Consider the following 16580-nt stretch of genomic DNA (forward strand, 5'->3'; position numbering starts at 1 on the left):
GGATATAATGGCGCCACAGGGCCGGGAAGTGAGTTTGGCATGTCTGCATTAAAGGCTGAGGTCTTTTTCAGCAGGATGATGAACCTTGTACAAATAACATTGAATAAAAAGCAATGCTTCAAGTTCAGAGTCTTTATATTCTGCATTTCATTGGCTCTGTACATCTACTTTGCACAATGACAATAACGTTGAATTTAATCTAATCCAATCTAATCTAAATTTACCAAATCTCAATAAAGAATCTCTGAGATGTGCTGGATGAAGTCCATAGAGGCCAAGCCACATAATCTTACAGGATCTGCTGCTGATGTCTTGGGGCCAGACACAACAGCACACACATTTTTTGTAAAGCAGGGGTCCACAAAAACTGGGCCATGTACTGGACTACACAAAAATATTAAACACTTTTCCATTTTTTATTACTATTTCATTGACATTATTTGGTATGTAGGGTATTTTTTTTATCCTATTTTTGGTTTGCATTTCTACCTATGCCAATTTCCATTGTTTCAATTCACATTATTAGTGGAATTAAATGAATAATTAAATCGTGTTATATTGATAATAGTAATATTGTATGTACCCAATTGATTGTAGAATCAATCCTGTATGTAGGATATCTGTTTTATTGTTATAGAGTATTTAATGGAGCTTTTTTATTGCTGAACTTTCCACATATTTTAGATTCAATCTGTTCTATTCTGTTCCAAAAAAAGTGAAAAACGAGATGATGGAATGGTCTGGACATTTACGGATCACACAACGTTACATTTTTGTACTAAACATTTATTACAGGTATGTATACAGTACATTAAAAACTGATGCTAAAATCATAAAAAAAAAATGAATGGGTTTGTTTACAGGATGTTCTTCATCAGTCACCTCTCTGCCTCAATATTCTGCAAAAGTCCCCAAAGCTACAGCAGCATAATCGTAATGTCCCACATGGTTTTTTTTGTCTATAAAATGGTGTAAAAACATTACACTTAAAAGAAAAAAAATGCCTACACAAAAAAAGTTTTACTATGCAGTATTGAGGAGACGAGATTTGTTTCCATAGCAACCAGTCTACGGGCTGCCTCCATTATATTGAGTCAAGACGATATGGAAAGTGAATTGATGATCAGCTGATCAGTCACTCTTTTCCTCGTTCTGGTAATGTCTGTATTCAGGCTTCAGCTCCCAGGTGTTCTTGTGAGTTCCCTTCACATTGTAGATGCCGATGTCACGCAGGATCTCCTTCAGGTAAATCTAAATGTACACACACACACACACACACACACACACACACACACACACACACACACACGACACACAGTTGTTCAAAAGTAGTCTCAGATTCTAAAATGAAGTGAAATTAGTCATTTTCTGTACACTTTTCACAAGCTTCAGGATCTGAAAAAAGTAGAATCCTATGTTTTTAGAACTTTTAACAATAGGCCTACAGAACTATACATTTCACTTTATAATCTAGTCTCTATAAATGTATCTCTAATGAATGAGCCAGCGGTGACTGTGGCAAGGAAGAACTTCCTGATATGGTATGAGGAAGAAACCTTGAGAGGAACCAGACACAAAAGGAAAACCCACCCTCATCTGGGTGACATCACATGTCCATTCATTACAAAGCCCTAAGTCAAAACATGACATACTGTAGATTTTAAAAAGCGATCCACCTCTATCCAATAACTTCCACCGGTTCATTGCTTGGAGGGATTTGAGTGGGTGTTATAATATTATAACCCAATAAAATACATAAAACAACAGAAAGGTGCATACAAGTAACACAAGTCTTGATAAGTCAAACTGATACACACTATATACACAAAAGTATTGGAACACCTGACTTTTCCAATCACATGTGGCTCTTCCCCAAACTGTTACCACAAAGTTAGAGCCACACAATTTCATAGGATGTCTCTGGATGCCATATTTTCTTTAAATCTTCCCAGAACAGTGGAGGTTTTTATAAGAATAAATGTTCAAAACATGCATATGAAATCAGGTGTCCACAATCTTTTGTCCCTATAATGTGTCTGTCTGTCTGTCTGTCCGTCCGTCCGTCCGTCCGTCCGTCCGTCCGTCCATCCATCCATCCATCCAGAGGGAGTTTGGCAACAAAAGTCCGAGTGGTAACAGCTGTACGTCGTGTAATCGTGCAAAGCCACACGTACTATTCATCATGTTCATGTTCTGTCTGCTTGACAGGATCATACAAATTTGTGTATCTTTTATTAGAGCAGTTAAAATTTGGTGCTTTGAGCACAATTCTCTCATACTGATCACTGGATGTTGAACATGGCACCTCATGGCGAAGAATGTTGCGAATTATAATTGTTGGCGAAATTAAAACCTTCAATACAGTCAGTTTTGTGGTTGTATAGTTGTTGTGTGTGTAACTGGTTACCATAAAAAAATGATAATGTACTGGACATGCTGCATTAATATAAACCTGTGAGGTCACTCGTCCAAGAATTATGAGAAAAATACATGTTCCTTACCACAGGCTGTTTGGTGATGTCCACAAGGTCTTTAATGTTGTAAAATTGGTGCTTCTCGAAGGCAGAAAAGAGCATGTCCAGCACCTGCTGCCTGTCTGCTCGAGCTCTTTTGCCTTCTTCCTTCTTCTTTTTCTCATAATCCAGCTGTGAGAGGGGAAAAAAAAGCCCAGAATGAATAAGAACCGCATTACAAGAACATGAAGCAACAAAAAAATCAAGACAGACGTTTTATTCCTCTTATACCACAGCGAATTGCTAACGATTACACCTTTGCTGATGCTTTTTATCCATTTATAGTTACATTTGAGGTCGTTAGGCCTCTGTAAAATTAGTCAGCTCCTGTTCTCATTTACATTTTTGGGGACTATAAAGAGTCGTTTCTTCACTGTGCTCAATTAAAGACAATAAAACACAACCGGAAAGCGTCAACTTCTCCGTCCTGAGGAAACACTACTGTTAAAAAGCGCTCGCACTGGAGACTCCAGGTGACACAAAATACACCATATGGACAACAAAGACTTTTGGACACCTGAGCATTAGATTGGTGTGCGCTCCATTTCGAACATCCAATTCCTAATTTATTCTTCATTTCTTTTTATAAACACCTCCATTCTTCTGGGAAGGTGTTTCACTAGATCTTTATAGAGATTTGCAATCATTCATCCATAAGGGTAAAGTGGTGAGGAGGCCTGGGGTGCAAGTCAGCATTCATATTCATCCCAAAGATCTTCAGTAGAGTTTATAGCTCTATAGCAGGAGATCTTCCACTCCAAAACATGTAAAGCGTATATTCATAAAGCTGGCTTTGTGCACACGGCATTGCCATGATTGGACAATTCAATTTATTTTTATTTGTATAGCGCTTTTAACAATGAACATTGTCTGAAAGCAGCTTTACACTGATAATGTGGTGATTAAAAGTAAATATGTTCTTTATAAGTGTAAGTTTGTCTCTGATGAGCGAGCTGGTGGCGACTGTGGTGAAGGAAAAACTCCCCGAGATGGCATAAGGAAGAAACATTGAGAGTAACCAGACTCAAGAGGGAACCCATCCTCATCTGGGTTGCACCGAATGTCCATTTATAGCAGATATACAATATTGCGGGGCACAGTGATGATGATCAGAAGTGAAAAGTAGTCCTGAGTCAGTGTAGGAGACTGTTGACATTAACTACAGTCCAATTCGTTCTCAAAGCTCCCCGTTCTCACTCCGGAATTTCATGGAACCACCCAAGCTGCACAGAAGTGCCTCCAGTCGAAAGAGAACACTATCCAGAGGCAGGCCTGGATCTGGGTCTTCTAGTTTAAGTGAAGGTGCTACAGCATCCAGAGACATCCTATACAATAGTGTGTCTCCAGATTGGTGGTAACAGTCTTGGTAAGAACCACACATGGTTAGAAAAAGTGTCTCAATACTTTTGTCAATAACAGTACGCTCTTTTTTGTGAAATCGCCCTTCGTACAGGTCCATGTGAACAAGCTGTTACTATAGCAACGCCAGCGCATTAAAATGCTGAAAGAATCCTGACCAATCAGATCGCTGGATTCAAAAGCACTTTTGTAGAAATCTACACAAGATCAAATCATAAATTCCAATTTTTTTCTTATTGTTATTATTTTATTGAACTTTGTTATACTCACATTATAAGCATGGTTGGCAACAGGTTTGTAGTTAGTTGTGACGGCTTTTTCCAGCTGCTGAGAAAACCGGTGTGGCTTCGACGACTCTTCGATCTGGAGCCTGTAACAATATGATGAGATCAGAGACAGTGTAGAAAGGTGTTTCTGTGTGCATGTGTAAGAGTATATACCTTTTCAATCTCATGTAGTTCTCGTTGGCGGCTGGTCTGCACTCGGCTCTCTGCACCACCACGCCCTCCAGGGCCAATTTGTCTTTGTGAGAAGACACATACAGGGTGCATAAATAAAATGGACATCTTCTGATCCGAAAAAAAGCACACACTGCCACCTCCGTTCAAGCCGGAGACGCCTTTTTGTATAATTCTCATTACAGATTTCTCTGCACGCTCCGTTTTCCAACACACGGCCTGCCACAATATCTTACATCTAATCTACACGAAGATGTGTGTGGTGAGCTCACACCACACCTTATCGCATAATTAGATAAAACTTGTGTATCGAAATAATTCTAAAGACGCTCCAATAGTCCTGAGAGTAGACAGAGGACTCACCTGGGACTGTACCAGTACCTGAACCGCTGCCCTCAGCATCTGACTGGCCTATGAGAGGGATGGCAACATGAGAACCAAAGGAACACACACACACACACACACACACACACACACACAGACGAAAAGCCTCATACATACTTTCACACACTGCCATGAGAAAAGCCCCAAACACACCAACCCACTCACCCACACACGCACACACACACACACACACACACACACACACACACACACAGACACACACACACGCGCCTCATACGTACATTCACACACTACCATGAGAAAAGCCTCAAACACTCACACACAAAGTGTTTCATACTTACATTCACACAATGCCCATGAGACAAGCCACAAGCGTGCATACACCCTGGCATGAGAAAAGCCCTAAACACACACACACACACACACACACACACACACACACACACACACACACGCTAAACCTCATACAAAAATTCATACACTGCCATGAGAAAAGCCCTCCCACCAACCATACACATGCACACACACGCACACACACACACGCCTCATACGTACATTCACACACTACCATGAGAAAAGCCCCAAACACACCAACCCACTCACCCACACACACACACACACACACACTGCAGGGAGTGCTCACAATTTACTATGATCACGCCCACACCGATATGAACACAGCTGCATAGCCACGCCCACAATCCCAAATCCTGAAGCACATTCCCTTCACTCCTACTCCAACATTGGGACTCTAAAAAAAGACTGTACTTGAGGTACGTGATGTTTGAGTTATTATGAGCTCACACTACACCTTTTCGCATTATCAGATAAAACTCGTGTGGTGTCATTACGAACAACACACAAATGGCCACTACACACGTTTTGTCACGTTTTATTATAATGGACATCTGTAAATAACTTCAATTGCTTAAAAGACAAACACATCAGATTGGTTCGAGTTGCCAGGAAGGCCATGGTGACTCATGTGATCACTCTCTACAACTGTGGTGAGCAGAAAAGCATCTCAAATATCAGAACCTGACCTGACTGGTTCAGGTTGTTGCCATGGCACCAGAGTCTTTGTCTTGGCAGACACGATTGGATCCTGGTGTGGTCCTTGTGCTAAAACTTCCCCACTCTCTGAGGTGTTTTAAGATGCTTTTCAGCTCAACACAGTTGTAAATAGTGACTATATAGTGTTCCTGTCAAACCGACACAAACTACTGTGTGTGAAAGATCAGCACCTTCTGAAATACTCAAGTCAAGCTCATGCGGTACCAAAAACCATGCCAGAGGTTTTAGTCACCAGGATCACTCCGATCTGATGTTCGACATGAACATTAAGTGAAGCTCTTGACATGCGGAGAAGAGATGCAGAGGTGACGTCCTTGGTTGCTGGAGTAAGGAAAGAAGGAAACCTCTTCATATTGAGATTGACCTGCAGCGTGTGTGTGTGTGTGTGTGTGTGTGTGTGTGTGTGTGTGTGTGTGTAAAAACCCTAAGCTAAGTCCTGATGCTGAAGCAAACTCGAGTTCACAAAAGTGCACAAATCAGCAAAGCTCTGATTTTAAAGAGCACACCAAACGCACACACACACAAAACCCAAGCGTAGCACAGAAACAGCGGTCATTTGAAAGAGAGAGAGAGAGAGAGAGAGAGAGAGAGAGTAAGAGAGAAGCTTGATTGTGAGAGAGAGAGAAATTTGATTTGGCTTATGGGAACCAGGTTATTGTCACAGAAGTGCACCATCAAATCGCACGCCCACGGCACTGCAACACCGCAACACCGCACGACACTGCACACTGATCCATTAATCAAGCAGCCGTGAAAAGTCTCACATGAGCAGCGGCAGGGGGGAAAAAAGCCCAACAAAAACAAACAGGATCATCACACCAAAAATCACCAGATCGATCGGCCACTGCGAAACACCGCCCCCGAACGAGAAAACAAATTGAAGACGAGGAGAAAGAGTGACACACAGAGAGATGAATAGATAGAAGTGTACGGAGAGTCGGAGAGATACAGAGAGAAAGAAAAAGACAGATGCATACAGAGCGATACAGAGAAAGAAAGGGAGAAATATAGGGAGTGCGTGAGCGAACGAGAGAAAGAGAGAGATAGAGAAAATGAGAAACACTAGAGATGAATGACAGCATGACAGCAAACCCAACCAAGAGCACATTAATAACTTACCAGCTTGTTTCTCTCACATTCAGCTCTTTAATTATATCACGTTGGGCTTCGTTGGGCTTCAAACACTCAACTTTCATTTTTATATATATTCACATTTTACATTACTTAACTACACTTTCCATTCTTCTCTTTGTTTTTCCACCCTCTGTCCCTGGAATGTTGACTGAATTATGGAGGATTTTAAACTCAAATACAAAATCAAAGACGTCGTAGATGCGAAACGTCATACACATTTGATTTTTTTCCCCCAATTGTCTGAGATCTAGAGCCCTTGCAGCTGTAAGTAAATAGTCATAACGCTGGAGGTGAGAACTCTTTACCTGAGGACGTCTCAGTGAAGACAGTCAGGGTCTGTCCACCGACCGTCTGCAGGGTGAACGGGTGTTCCCGAGGCGCTCGCACCATAGATGCCTTTTCCCCCATTCCTTCTATCGTAGTCAAATCCTCGTTCAGAGTGAAAGACACCTGATGAAGACAAAGTCGGGATGAGGACACGACATTTCTACCTCATACTATGAGCTGGATGTTCTAAAAACCGGAGTGAAAACCGTGTAATGATCAGCGCTCACTCACCTCCGCCTTCCCCTGGTTCCTAAAAATCACACAAAGAGACTGTTCAGTGTCACGGCTCTCTACTGCACATTAGACACTTTTTATACACGTGTAACTACGTCACTTACTTCCCGATTCGGAGTTTTCCGACTTCTCCACGTCCAGGTGCTTTGGCCCATTGTTGAGCCAAATACTTCGGGACCTGCGTGACGTATAAACACTGATGTTACGTCTATAACCTTCGTTATAAGCTCTCTACGCTCTCCTTTCCCTCTATTTGGCTTTTTACTAATAAAATTAAATACACCGCAACAACAGTAGGGGAAGAATTATTTCTACAGATAATAATATCCAACTAATTTAAAGCTTTTTGGCTTTTATACCTTTTTTGTTGTTTCTTGCTTCTGATAAATGTTATAATAAAAATGTTATAAATCGTTTCAGAATATTATTAAGTCAGGGATTTAAGGAATCTACATATATTTATATAATATTTATGTAATTACATATTCTATATTTATATAATATTTAATTATTATCAAATAATAACACTAGGCAAACGAAAAAAGATCCACGGTCTTTAGATTTATGAATTTATTATGAATTCCTCATTTATTTATTTATTTTTTTCACTCATCAATCTACACTTGGTACCCCATAATTTACAAAGTGAAAATATACATTCCAAAAATGTGTGTACTTTTTTTTTTAAGTAAAAAGAAAAAACCTGTAAAGAAAAATTATAATAATTATATACATATACATATATATATATATATATATATATATATATATAAAATTATTCAAACCCTTTGCAGCAACACTTGAAAATCAGCTCAGGTGCCTCCTGGTTTTCTTAGGAGATGTTTCTACACCCTGACTGGAGTCTACCTGTGGTAGCTGTGGTATCTAGCAAGCCATGAGGTCAAAGGAATTCCTGCAGGGCTCAGAGACAGGATCTGGAAAAGGCTAGATTCAGATTTTCTGCACAGAGACCTCCATAATTCTCAAAAGGATAAAATGTGGGATAGGCAAGACTCTTCCAAGAGCTGGTCGCATGGGTTTTTGCACTGATGAGAGGCTTCCGTCTAGACACTCTGCCATAAATCCCCAGATCAGTGGAGAGCTGCAGTGATGGTTGTTGTTCTGTAACTTTGTCCATTCACCACCCAGGATCTCCAGAACTCAGTCAAAGAAAACACCAGGTTCTATCTCAGCTCTCTTACTAAGACCCTTCTTTCAGATTGCTCAGTTTGCCCAGGCTCTAAGAAGAGTCCTGGTTGTGACACACTTCTTCCATTTGAGAAGGATGGAGGTCACTGTGCTCTTGGGAATTTGCAATTTGTAGCCTTCTGCAGATCTCTGCCTTTCAACCATCCTGTCTCTCAGCTCTGCAAGCAGTTTGTCCTCATGGCTTGGTTTTTGCTCTGATCTGTGATGCCTTCTATAGAGATGTGTGTGCCTTTCCAAATCATGTCCACTCAAGTAGACTCCAGTCAAGGTGTAGAAACATCTCAGCAACGATCAGGAAAACAGAGGCACATGAGCTCTTAATACTGAATACTTATATACTTGATATTTTAATGAGAAAAGATTAAACCATTATATGTATATAGTGGGTTGTAATGGTATTTGTAGCGGAAACCATTTCTATTGTGTGTGTTGTTACTTACTTTAACCAACCAGACCCCAGTGTTTTGTTTAGCTCCGGTTAAATCCACGTCTCCTCTGTCTGACATGATCACTGCTCCTCTCGAGATTTAATATAATGATATAATGTTATAATTTGAGTAGGATCTCAGGGTTTCAGACCTCTGTTTGGATCTACTGTGATGTTTCTCCTGCGTACTCGGGAATCCCTATGTGACGCTGGTACGGTGGCCGCGTCAGGACAAAAACAACCACGTGACTGGCGTGACTTCCTGTTTCTCATGACTGGAATGACAAAAATTTATTTTGTATTTCCGAAGCTTCATTTGTATAAATAATCATTCTTATGGAAAAAAATAGATAATAACAATAAAAACTATATATATATATATATATATATATATATATATATATATATATATATATATATATATATATATATATATCAGTGATATATCATTGCTTATCATTGCTTGGTAAAGTGTATGTCTGCCTCTAGTGGTGAAGCGTGGAAATACAACTGAATAGGAATCCTTTCTTACAATATATATAACCAAAAGATATTAAACTTATGTTTCCATTGAATCCTGTGAAGGTTAATAATTATAATAATAAAAACTATTATTATATATAATAACACTTGACATTGACAAATGTTTTGGGACACCTGACAGATACAGATTACCAGCAGCAATTTTATTTTTCATCAAGATCAGTTCTAGTGGCTAAAAGTACTGGGAACACCTAACTTATCCAGCCATATGTGGTTCCTCCTCAAACACTTAGCACAAAGTTGGAAGCACACAATTATATAGGACGTCTCTGGATGCTGTAGCATGGAAATTTCCCTTCGCTTTAACTAGGAGACCCAAACATGCCAATGTTTTAGCATGCCACAAAGCCAGCTCCATGAAGCTCTGCTTTACATGGGTTGGAGTGAAAGATCTCCTGCTACAGATCTCCAAACCTATTGAACATCTTTGGGATGAATGTGAATGCTGGCTGCACCCCAGGAACCTCCTCACCTCACCTACGTCAGTACCTGACTTTACTGACACGCTTGTGGATGAATGAGCAAAAATCTCCAAGAACTCTAGTGGAACATCTTCCCAGAAGGGTGGAGGGTATTATAACAGTAAATGGGACTAAATGTGGAATTAGATGTTCAAAAAGGAGCACACATCAATCTTATACTCAGGTGTCTACAAACATTTGTCTGAGGTATATATTAAATAAGTAGACTATTTTTTCTCTATATACTGCTCAAGCTAAATCAGACAAAGTGTAACAATATTCAAAATCTCACAATAACAAATATGATCAATGCTCTAAAAAGTGCACAATATTTACCATCTAACATCCAGAATGATGCATGGGCATTGATGTGTGGGATGAAGCAGGGAAGAGCAGGGCAGGAAGTGGGAAAAGTTTGTTTATGGCATATCATTGTAAAAAGAATACATGTGTCTAAATCTTATTTTCTGTCACTCTCTTGTTGCTTTTGAAAAGAATGTAGTGATCCATATGAACTACAGAATGAAGCCACCTATGAGTTATGTACTGGTTAGTAATTTTACATCTGGGTTACACACCCAAATAAGTCAAAAACAACAAGATTCTAAGAAACTATAACTAAGGCTAATTTTAAATATTTTACATTTTGAGCATCGTTTTTAAACATCATAATTTTATAATTTGTTTTTTTGAGATGGTTTGGACATGTGCAGAGGAGGGACATGGGGTATATCTGTAGGAGAATGCTGAGGATGGAGCCACCAGGAAGGAAGAAAAGAGGAAGAAAAAGGAGGAGGTTTATGGATGTGGTGAAGGAAGACATGCAGGTAGTTGGGGTGAAAGAGGCAGATGTAGAGGACAGGGGGGGTATGGAGACGGATGATCCACTGTGGCGAGAAGCCGAAAGAAGAAAAAAAGTTTTAATAATAATATTAAAAAAATTCCCCAAATGAACGCAATGCACACAGACCCTTATCCTAGAGCGTGTTTAATTATCACCAGATGGTAATGACAAAATCACTTTAGAAAATGAACAAAATAATCCAAATCATTTGCTTTTTTTTTATTATTGAAATCTTTATCTCATCTTTACAAAAGCTTGAAATTACAGCACAGAATATCTGATGTCACAACCATAAAAAAAACAGACCAGAAATAAGCAGATTTATGTACAATATCATATTAATATAACTGGAAGTAGGTATTTCACCTCCCCCGTGCAGTTTCCAGACTACTTAATAATGTGTTTAAACCCAGTTAATGTCTTATAGTTTACAAAATAAGACGAGGTTTAAATAATTGTACAATTTGTCATTTTTGTTTGTTTAAATTATTCTTTCATAATGAATTAGAATGACATTATATGTAAGAAGAAAAAAAAAAAAACCCTTTAGACATTACAAACTGCAGCTTTAAAGAAGTCCATGATTTCAGTATTTTGCAGGCTGCATGATTGATATTTTTTTGATAATAGTTCTGTCTGTAAACCATTTCCTCAGAGGAACATTCGATCCTTGCTGTGCGAGAAGCGCGTGTTGAGCTCTTGACTCTTTTTCAGCAGGGCTTTTTTCTGCGCCTCGTCAAACCGATTGACCTGCAGGTCGTTGTCTCGGTCAAAGGGCCTCCTCTCCACCGGCTTATTCGAATCTTCTTCGGCTTTCTTTTTCATTTTCTTAGCGTGCATGCTCAGGAGCGACTCGCCTCGCTTGGAGTCCTGAAAAAGGAGAAGGAAGATAAAAAAGATAAACGATGGTAAGAATGTCAAAAGGGCGAGACTGTGTAACCAGTGTCTACTCTGGGATTCATTTTTACATCAAAACAGGGGTCTAAAATTAAAACATAACCATTTGATGGAGGTGCCAATGATTTTAAGCATGGTGTTTGGACAATATATAAAATTATAGAAAACTATGCACTGTCTCTAATGGTCACTGCATGTGTATGTGTTAGTCAAATGCAGAATTATTGGCACCATTTCAATATGTATCCTTAAAAAAAAAATGTTTAAAAAAAAACCAGACAAAAAAACAAACAAACACAGCACTTACATTGTACTTGGACACTTTATCTGCCATTTCCAGATCTTTTTTGGAGAGACGAGGACCATCGTCTTTCGTTGTCTCTCCTTTCTCTTTTGCTTCTTGTCGCTCCTTAAAGACAGACAGATTTTTTTTTACAAAAGTGTAAATGTTTATATAGGTCTACAGTGATTTATATAGGTACAGCAATCTAGTTAAAAAGAAAAAAAGACATAAGAATCGGACAGTGAATGACTGGAAGACAATTCTGTAGTCAGATGAGTCCAAGATTGTGGAAATGTTCCAGACCTTCACTTCCACCCCGAAATAACTTTCTAAAACTCTGTAACGCACTGTTTTTAAACCAAATGTCTGTCTATCTCTCACAAAACAACCTCCAAGACCCCAACTAGTCTGGCTTCAAAGCTGCACATTCCACAGAGACGACCCTTTTGACTTTCACTCAGAAACTACATGCTGCTGAATCAGCCAAGCTGTTATCTGTCCTCATCCTCTTTGACCTTTCAGCAGCATTTGACTCTTGTCCACCCTCAGGAGCTTCAATATCTGTAGAGGAGCATGGGATTGGTTCGATTCATACCTGGAAGGTCGCTCTTACTAGGTTTCATGGAGGGGGGTCCACATCTGCTCAACGCAGACTTTCCACTGGTGTCTCACAAGGCTCCGTATTTGGTCCTCTCCTTTTCTCCCTCTATACCCACACTCTTGGTGAAATCATATCCAAGAATTTTTTTTTTAACACTGCCATGTTGATGACATTCAAACTTATCTTCTCTTTCTCGCACTTAGATACCACAGCTACTGCTCGGATCTCGGCATTCCTGGCGGACATATTTTCGTGGATGAGTGCTCATCAACTAAATCTTAACCCCAGCAAAACTGAATTGCTAGTCATCCCAGGTAATTTGTCTCCAGGTCAGGATCTCAGAATATCTCCTCACAATTCTCTGCTTTCCCCTTCAGCCACTGATCACAGCCTTGGGGTAACCAAGGAGGTAAGAAGGTAACCTTCCTAACCTAATGTTGCTAATTGTTACTCGTTCTCGTAGGTTCCTTCTCTAAAATATCTGAAGTATTCGACCATTTCTGTCCACACAGGCTGCTCAGGTGCTTGTTCAGTCTCTTGTCATTTTGAAACTGGACTACTGCAACTCTCTAAGTGCCATTCGTCCAACTTGTGTTCAACCTGCTCAAGTTCTCCCACCCCACCCCACTGCTGCTTCCTCCACTGGCTTGTGGTAGCTGCATGCATCAGATTCAAAACACAGATGCTTGCCTACAAAGCCAGAAAAATGGACCAGCACTTTCTTATCTCTCTAAAGTCCTCATCACTCCTTGTACTGCACCACGCTGCCTGAGATCCTCGAGCACTGCTTGACTGGTACCAGCTTCTCTCAGGGTAAGAGGTAAGTATATTTCATGGCTTTTCTCTGTTCTGGAATGTCTTTGCAAAAGTTTCTACCTGCTCCTCTCCATCTATATTTCAATATTGCAAGAGCAAAGGAACTGTTGTTCTCTTAATGAGTAGTGTTATAAACTTACCCTAGCTTTGCGATCTCGGTCGGCCGGCGTGTCGGTCCAGATGGAGCGGTCTTTGTTCTCAGGTCCTGATTTCTTTTTAAAACTTCGTGCTTCCAGTCCGACGTGTTGCATCTCAGGCGGCAGCTCCATCATCCAGCTCTCTCTCTCAGGCTTCTCGGGTTCGTCCTGAAACACACGCGTGAAGGAACCGGGTGGATCAGACCGAGTCAAATTTTCAGCTCGTAATGAAATAGTACAGAACGCAGAACACTCACATTCTGCCCAAGTAATCTGTCCTTCATCTTTTTCGCTCTTCTTTCAATATCCAGTGCCACGGAGCTCTGAACTTCCCCTCTGGACGGCATCGGCCCAAAAACCTCCTCGTCCTCTGCCTCGCTGCTGGAAGGCTCCGGTTTGTATCCGGGAGGAAGTGCTGGTCCTAAAACGCTTCGTTCTTCATCCTCTTCCGCATCATCATCATCATCATGTTGCTGCTTTTTAAAGCCCGGAGGCAGTGCGGGTCCAAGCACGGGGGGCCTACGCATGACAAGAAACAAAATCAGAAAGTTAAAGGAGAGCAGTAGTTACCCCTGAGGGACACCGCTATAGTAGTGTCCTGAATGTATATGCGTTCTAGTTTCTCTTAATGTGATTTTAAGAAAAATTTTATAAAAAATGCCCTTTGGAGAGTCTACGATTCACAAGACGTTACCAGGATCTGACATGTACTGATTATTACACTGAAGGGAGAAATATCTCAAAAAGAAATTGAATTGAATCTGCAATCAGTTATTCAACCAGAAGCAATTACCCGGGTTTATGTGATTACTTCTTATTATCTTTCCTTGCATATTGTCATTCTGTGACTGTCATGTCTTTATAATAGATGCATACCAAACAGATACGGCCTTCAACAAATGTATTTATTTATAAACCCTGACCACATCTAGTAGGGATGGAAAGATTCACAGAATCGCATCGGCATAAAAGTAAAAAAATGTGATGCATCGATTAAAAAAAGTGTGCAATGGATTTGAGTTGCCATTCATATCGCAACGCATCATTTTTAACATATTTGCATCTGTAAACACCAACTTATTTCTATATAATTATTAGTAGATTTGCTTATTATTTAGAAAGTGACCAATAATTTGTGACCAATATTCGACATGTAGATTGATTTCTCTTCGCTAAACTGTTTCTCGAGCGCATTCTCTCAGCACCGCTGTTTTTACGTGAATATGACGTATCACAGCACTAAGGAGACCGAGTCGTGTCCTGAGAGTCACACAGAAAACAGATTAACATGGCAGAGGTAGAGCTGTAACTTCCTGGAGACAGAATAGTACGACTGGTTTTATTTCATCTTTTCTTTATACTACAAAAGGCCTGTTTGTGAAAGGGCCATGCGTAAGAGGTCTGAAGGCACTTAAGTAAATTGATGATTTGCTGTCGGTCTGAACCGCAGAAATTAAACTGAACCATGTGTAACATATTGAATTGCATAGCATCACATTTTGTTATTGATATCTAGAGTTTTAGGCTGATATCACCTTTGCGTCTTAAAAAAACTCTCTAAATTGGATTAACAGAGAAACCTGAACATCCGGGGCATTTCCCAGTCCTACACAATATTGTTTTCGCATCAAAATCCGAAACTGATTCTCAGCCCTGAATCGAGCTCCTCCAAATCAGGATGTGCAACAGACTACTGATGTTTTTCTGTTATTCTGGCTCACCTGTCAGGTGAACTGTCTTGCTTCTGGTATCCTGGAGGCAGAGCTGGACCAAAGAAGCAATCATCTACATCTTCATCACCATCCTGATCATCATCATCACATCTCCTCCTTGCTTCTCCTTTCCTGCATTTCAGGCATGACTGGTTTATTAGTCAATCAGGACAGAACATGAGATGAATATAATAAATAGAGTGAGTTCTGGATACTTGTAAGGCAGACTGTCCCCTGATCCTGAGTATCTGGCTCTCTTGAACACCACCTGCTCCTGATCACTGGAGGAACTTGAGGACTCTCGTTTATAGAGCGGGGGAAGAGCTGGACCTATGACTGCAAATTAACATAATGAGAATATTAGATTTATACAGAGTGAAAAACACTGCATTAGACGCATCACATCACATCATGCAGAGAAGGTTCATGATCTGAGCTGCACATTTGCACATACAGGAAGCAGATTGAATACATCATTTCTCATTGTTTTGAACCTACTCGTTTCGTCTTCATCTGATTCCTCACTTCTGTTCGACAGTAACCCCGGTGGTAAAGCGGGACCGATTATATTATCATTCGACATCACTGTAAACGTACTCAAATATCATCAGAACAAACCCAGGTGTTTATTACTAACAACGTCATAGAGTACAAATGCTTTATCCGAAAACTTCCGGTTTTACAATAAAAGTCCGGAAGTAAACTCACAGTCACTTCCGTCACTGAACGGCAGAGGGCGCTCAAACCGTTACAATAAAGTCACATTTTCCCTCGTGCATATTTTCGTAATAAATATAAATAAATTTGTTTTGATATATTTTGCGTTAAATAATTATTAATATAAATATTTGAAAATGTATATTTGTTAAATATTATATTTAAACTAGGGCTGTCAACCAATTAAAATATTTAATCGCGACTAATTGCATGATTGTTATTAGTTAACTCACGATTACTCGCAACTTAAGCTCACTTCTTTATCTGTTTAAATGTACCTTAAATTAATACTTTTCACGTTTTTAATACTCTTATCAACATGGGACAAATAAAGATGGTTTGTGCAAATGTATGCTTATTATTAGTGAAACCAAACTCAACATAGAGAATGAATACAAAATATAACGTAAATGTAAATGTGTTTGGGCATATAATCCAATATTTATTTAATATACTATATTCAAACGCAAATTATAAATAAAGTATATT

At 39.7% G+C, this 16580-nt stretch overlaps 2 protein-coding genes across 3 annotated transcripts; both read right to left on the minus strand.

Moving 5' to 3' along the window:
- Positions 1–765: 765 nt before the first annotated feature.
- On the minus strand, positions 766–9308 carry gtf2f2a (general transcription factor IIF, polypeptide 2a). Of its 2 annotated transcripts, XM_046838236.1 has the most exons (9): positions 9094–9308; positions 7549–7622; positions 7442–7460; positions 7189–7333; positions 4694–4741; positions 4313–4394; positions 4143–4242; positions 2502–2645; positions 766–1251 (listed from the first exon to the last, which is right to left on the minus strand). In XM_046838236.1, exons 1-9 carry the CDS (start codon positions 9157–9159, stop codon positions 1132–1134), a joined length of 798 nt encoding a protein of 265 aa, XP_046694192.1. In that variant the 5' UTR covers positions 9160–9308; the 3' UTR covers positions 766–1131. The 2 variants fall into 2 exon arrangements, with proteins under 2 accessions (XP_046694192.1, XP_046694193.1); XM_046838237.1 differs by lacking the exon at positions 4694–4741.
- Positions 9309–11132: 1824 nt separating this feature from the next.
- Positions 11133–16049, minus strand: gpalpp1 (GPALPP motifs containing 1). The gene is made up of 7 exons (XM_046837081.1): positions 15873–16049; positions 15590–15710; positions 15384–15506; positions 13920–14181; positions 13666–13830; positions 12133–12234; positions 11133–11798 (listed from the first exon to the last, which is right to left on the minus strand). Exons 1-7 carry the CDS (start codon positions 15955–15957, stop codon positions 11580–11582), a joined length of 1077 nt encoding a protein of 358 aa, XP_046693037.1. The 5' UTR covers positions 15958–16049; the 3' UTR covers positions 11133–11579.
- Between the last annotated feature and the right edge of the window lie 531 nt (positions 16050–16580).

Source organism: Silurus meridionalis, chromosome 24, assembly GCF_014805685.1.
Source record: "Silurus meridionalis isolate SWU-2019-XX chromosome 24, ASM1480568v1, whole genome shotgun sequence".
Taxonomy (NCBI): Eukaryota; Metazoa; Chordata; class Actinopteri; order Siluriformes; family Siluridae; genus Silurus; species Silurus meridionalis.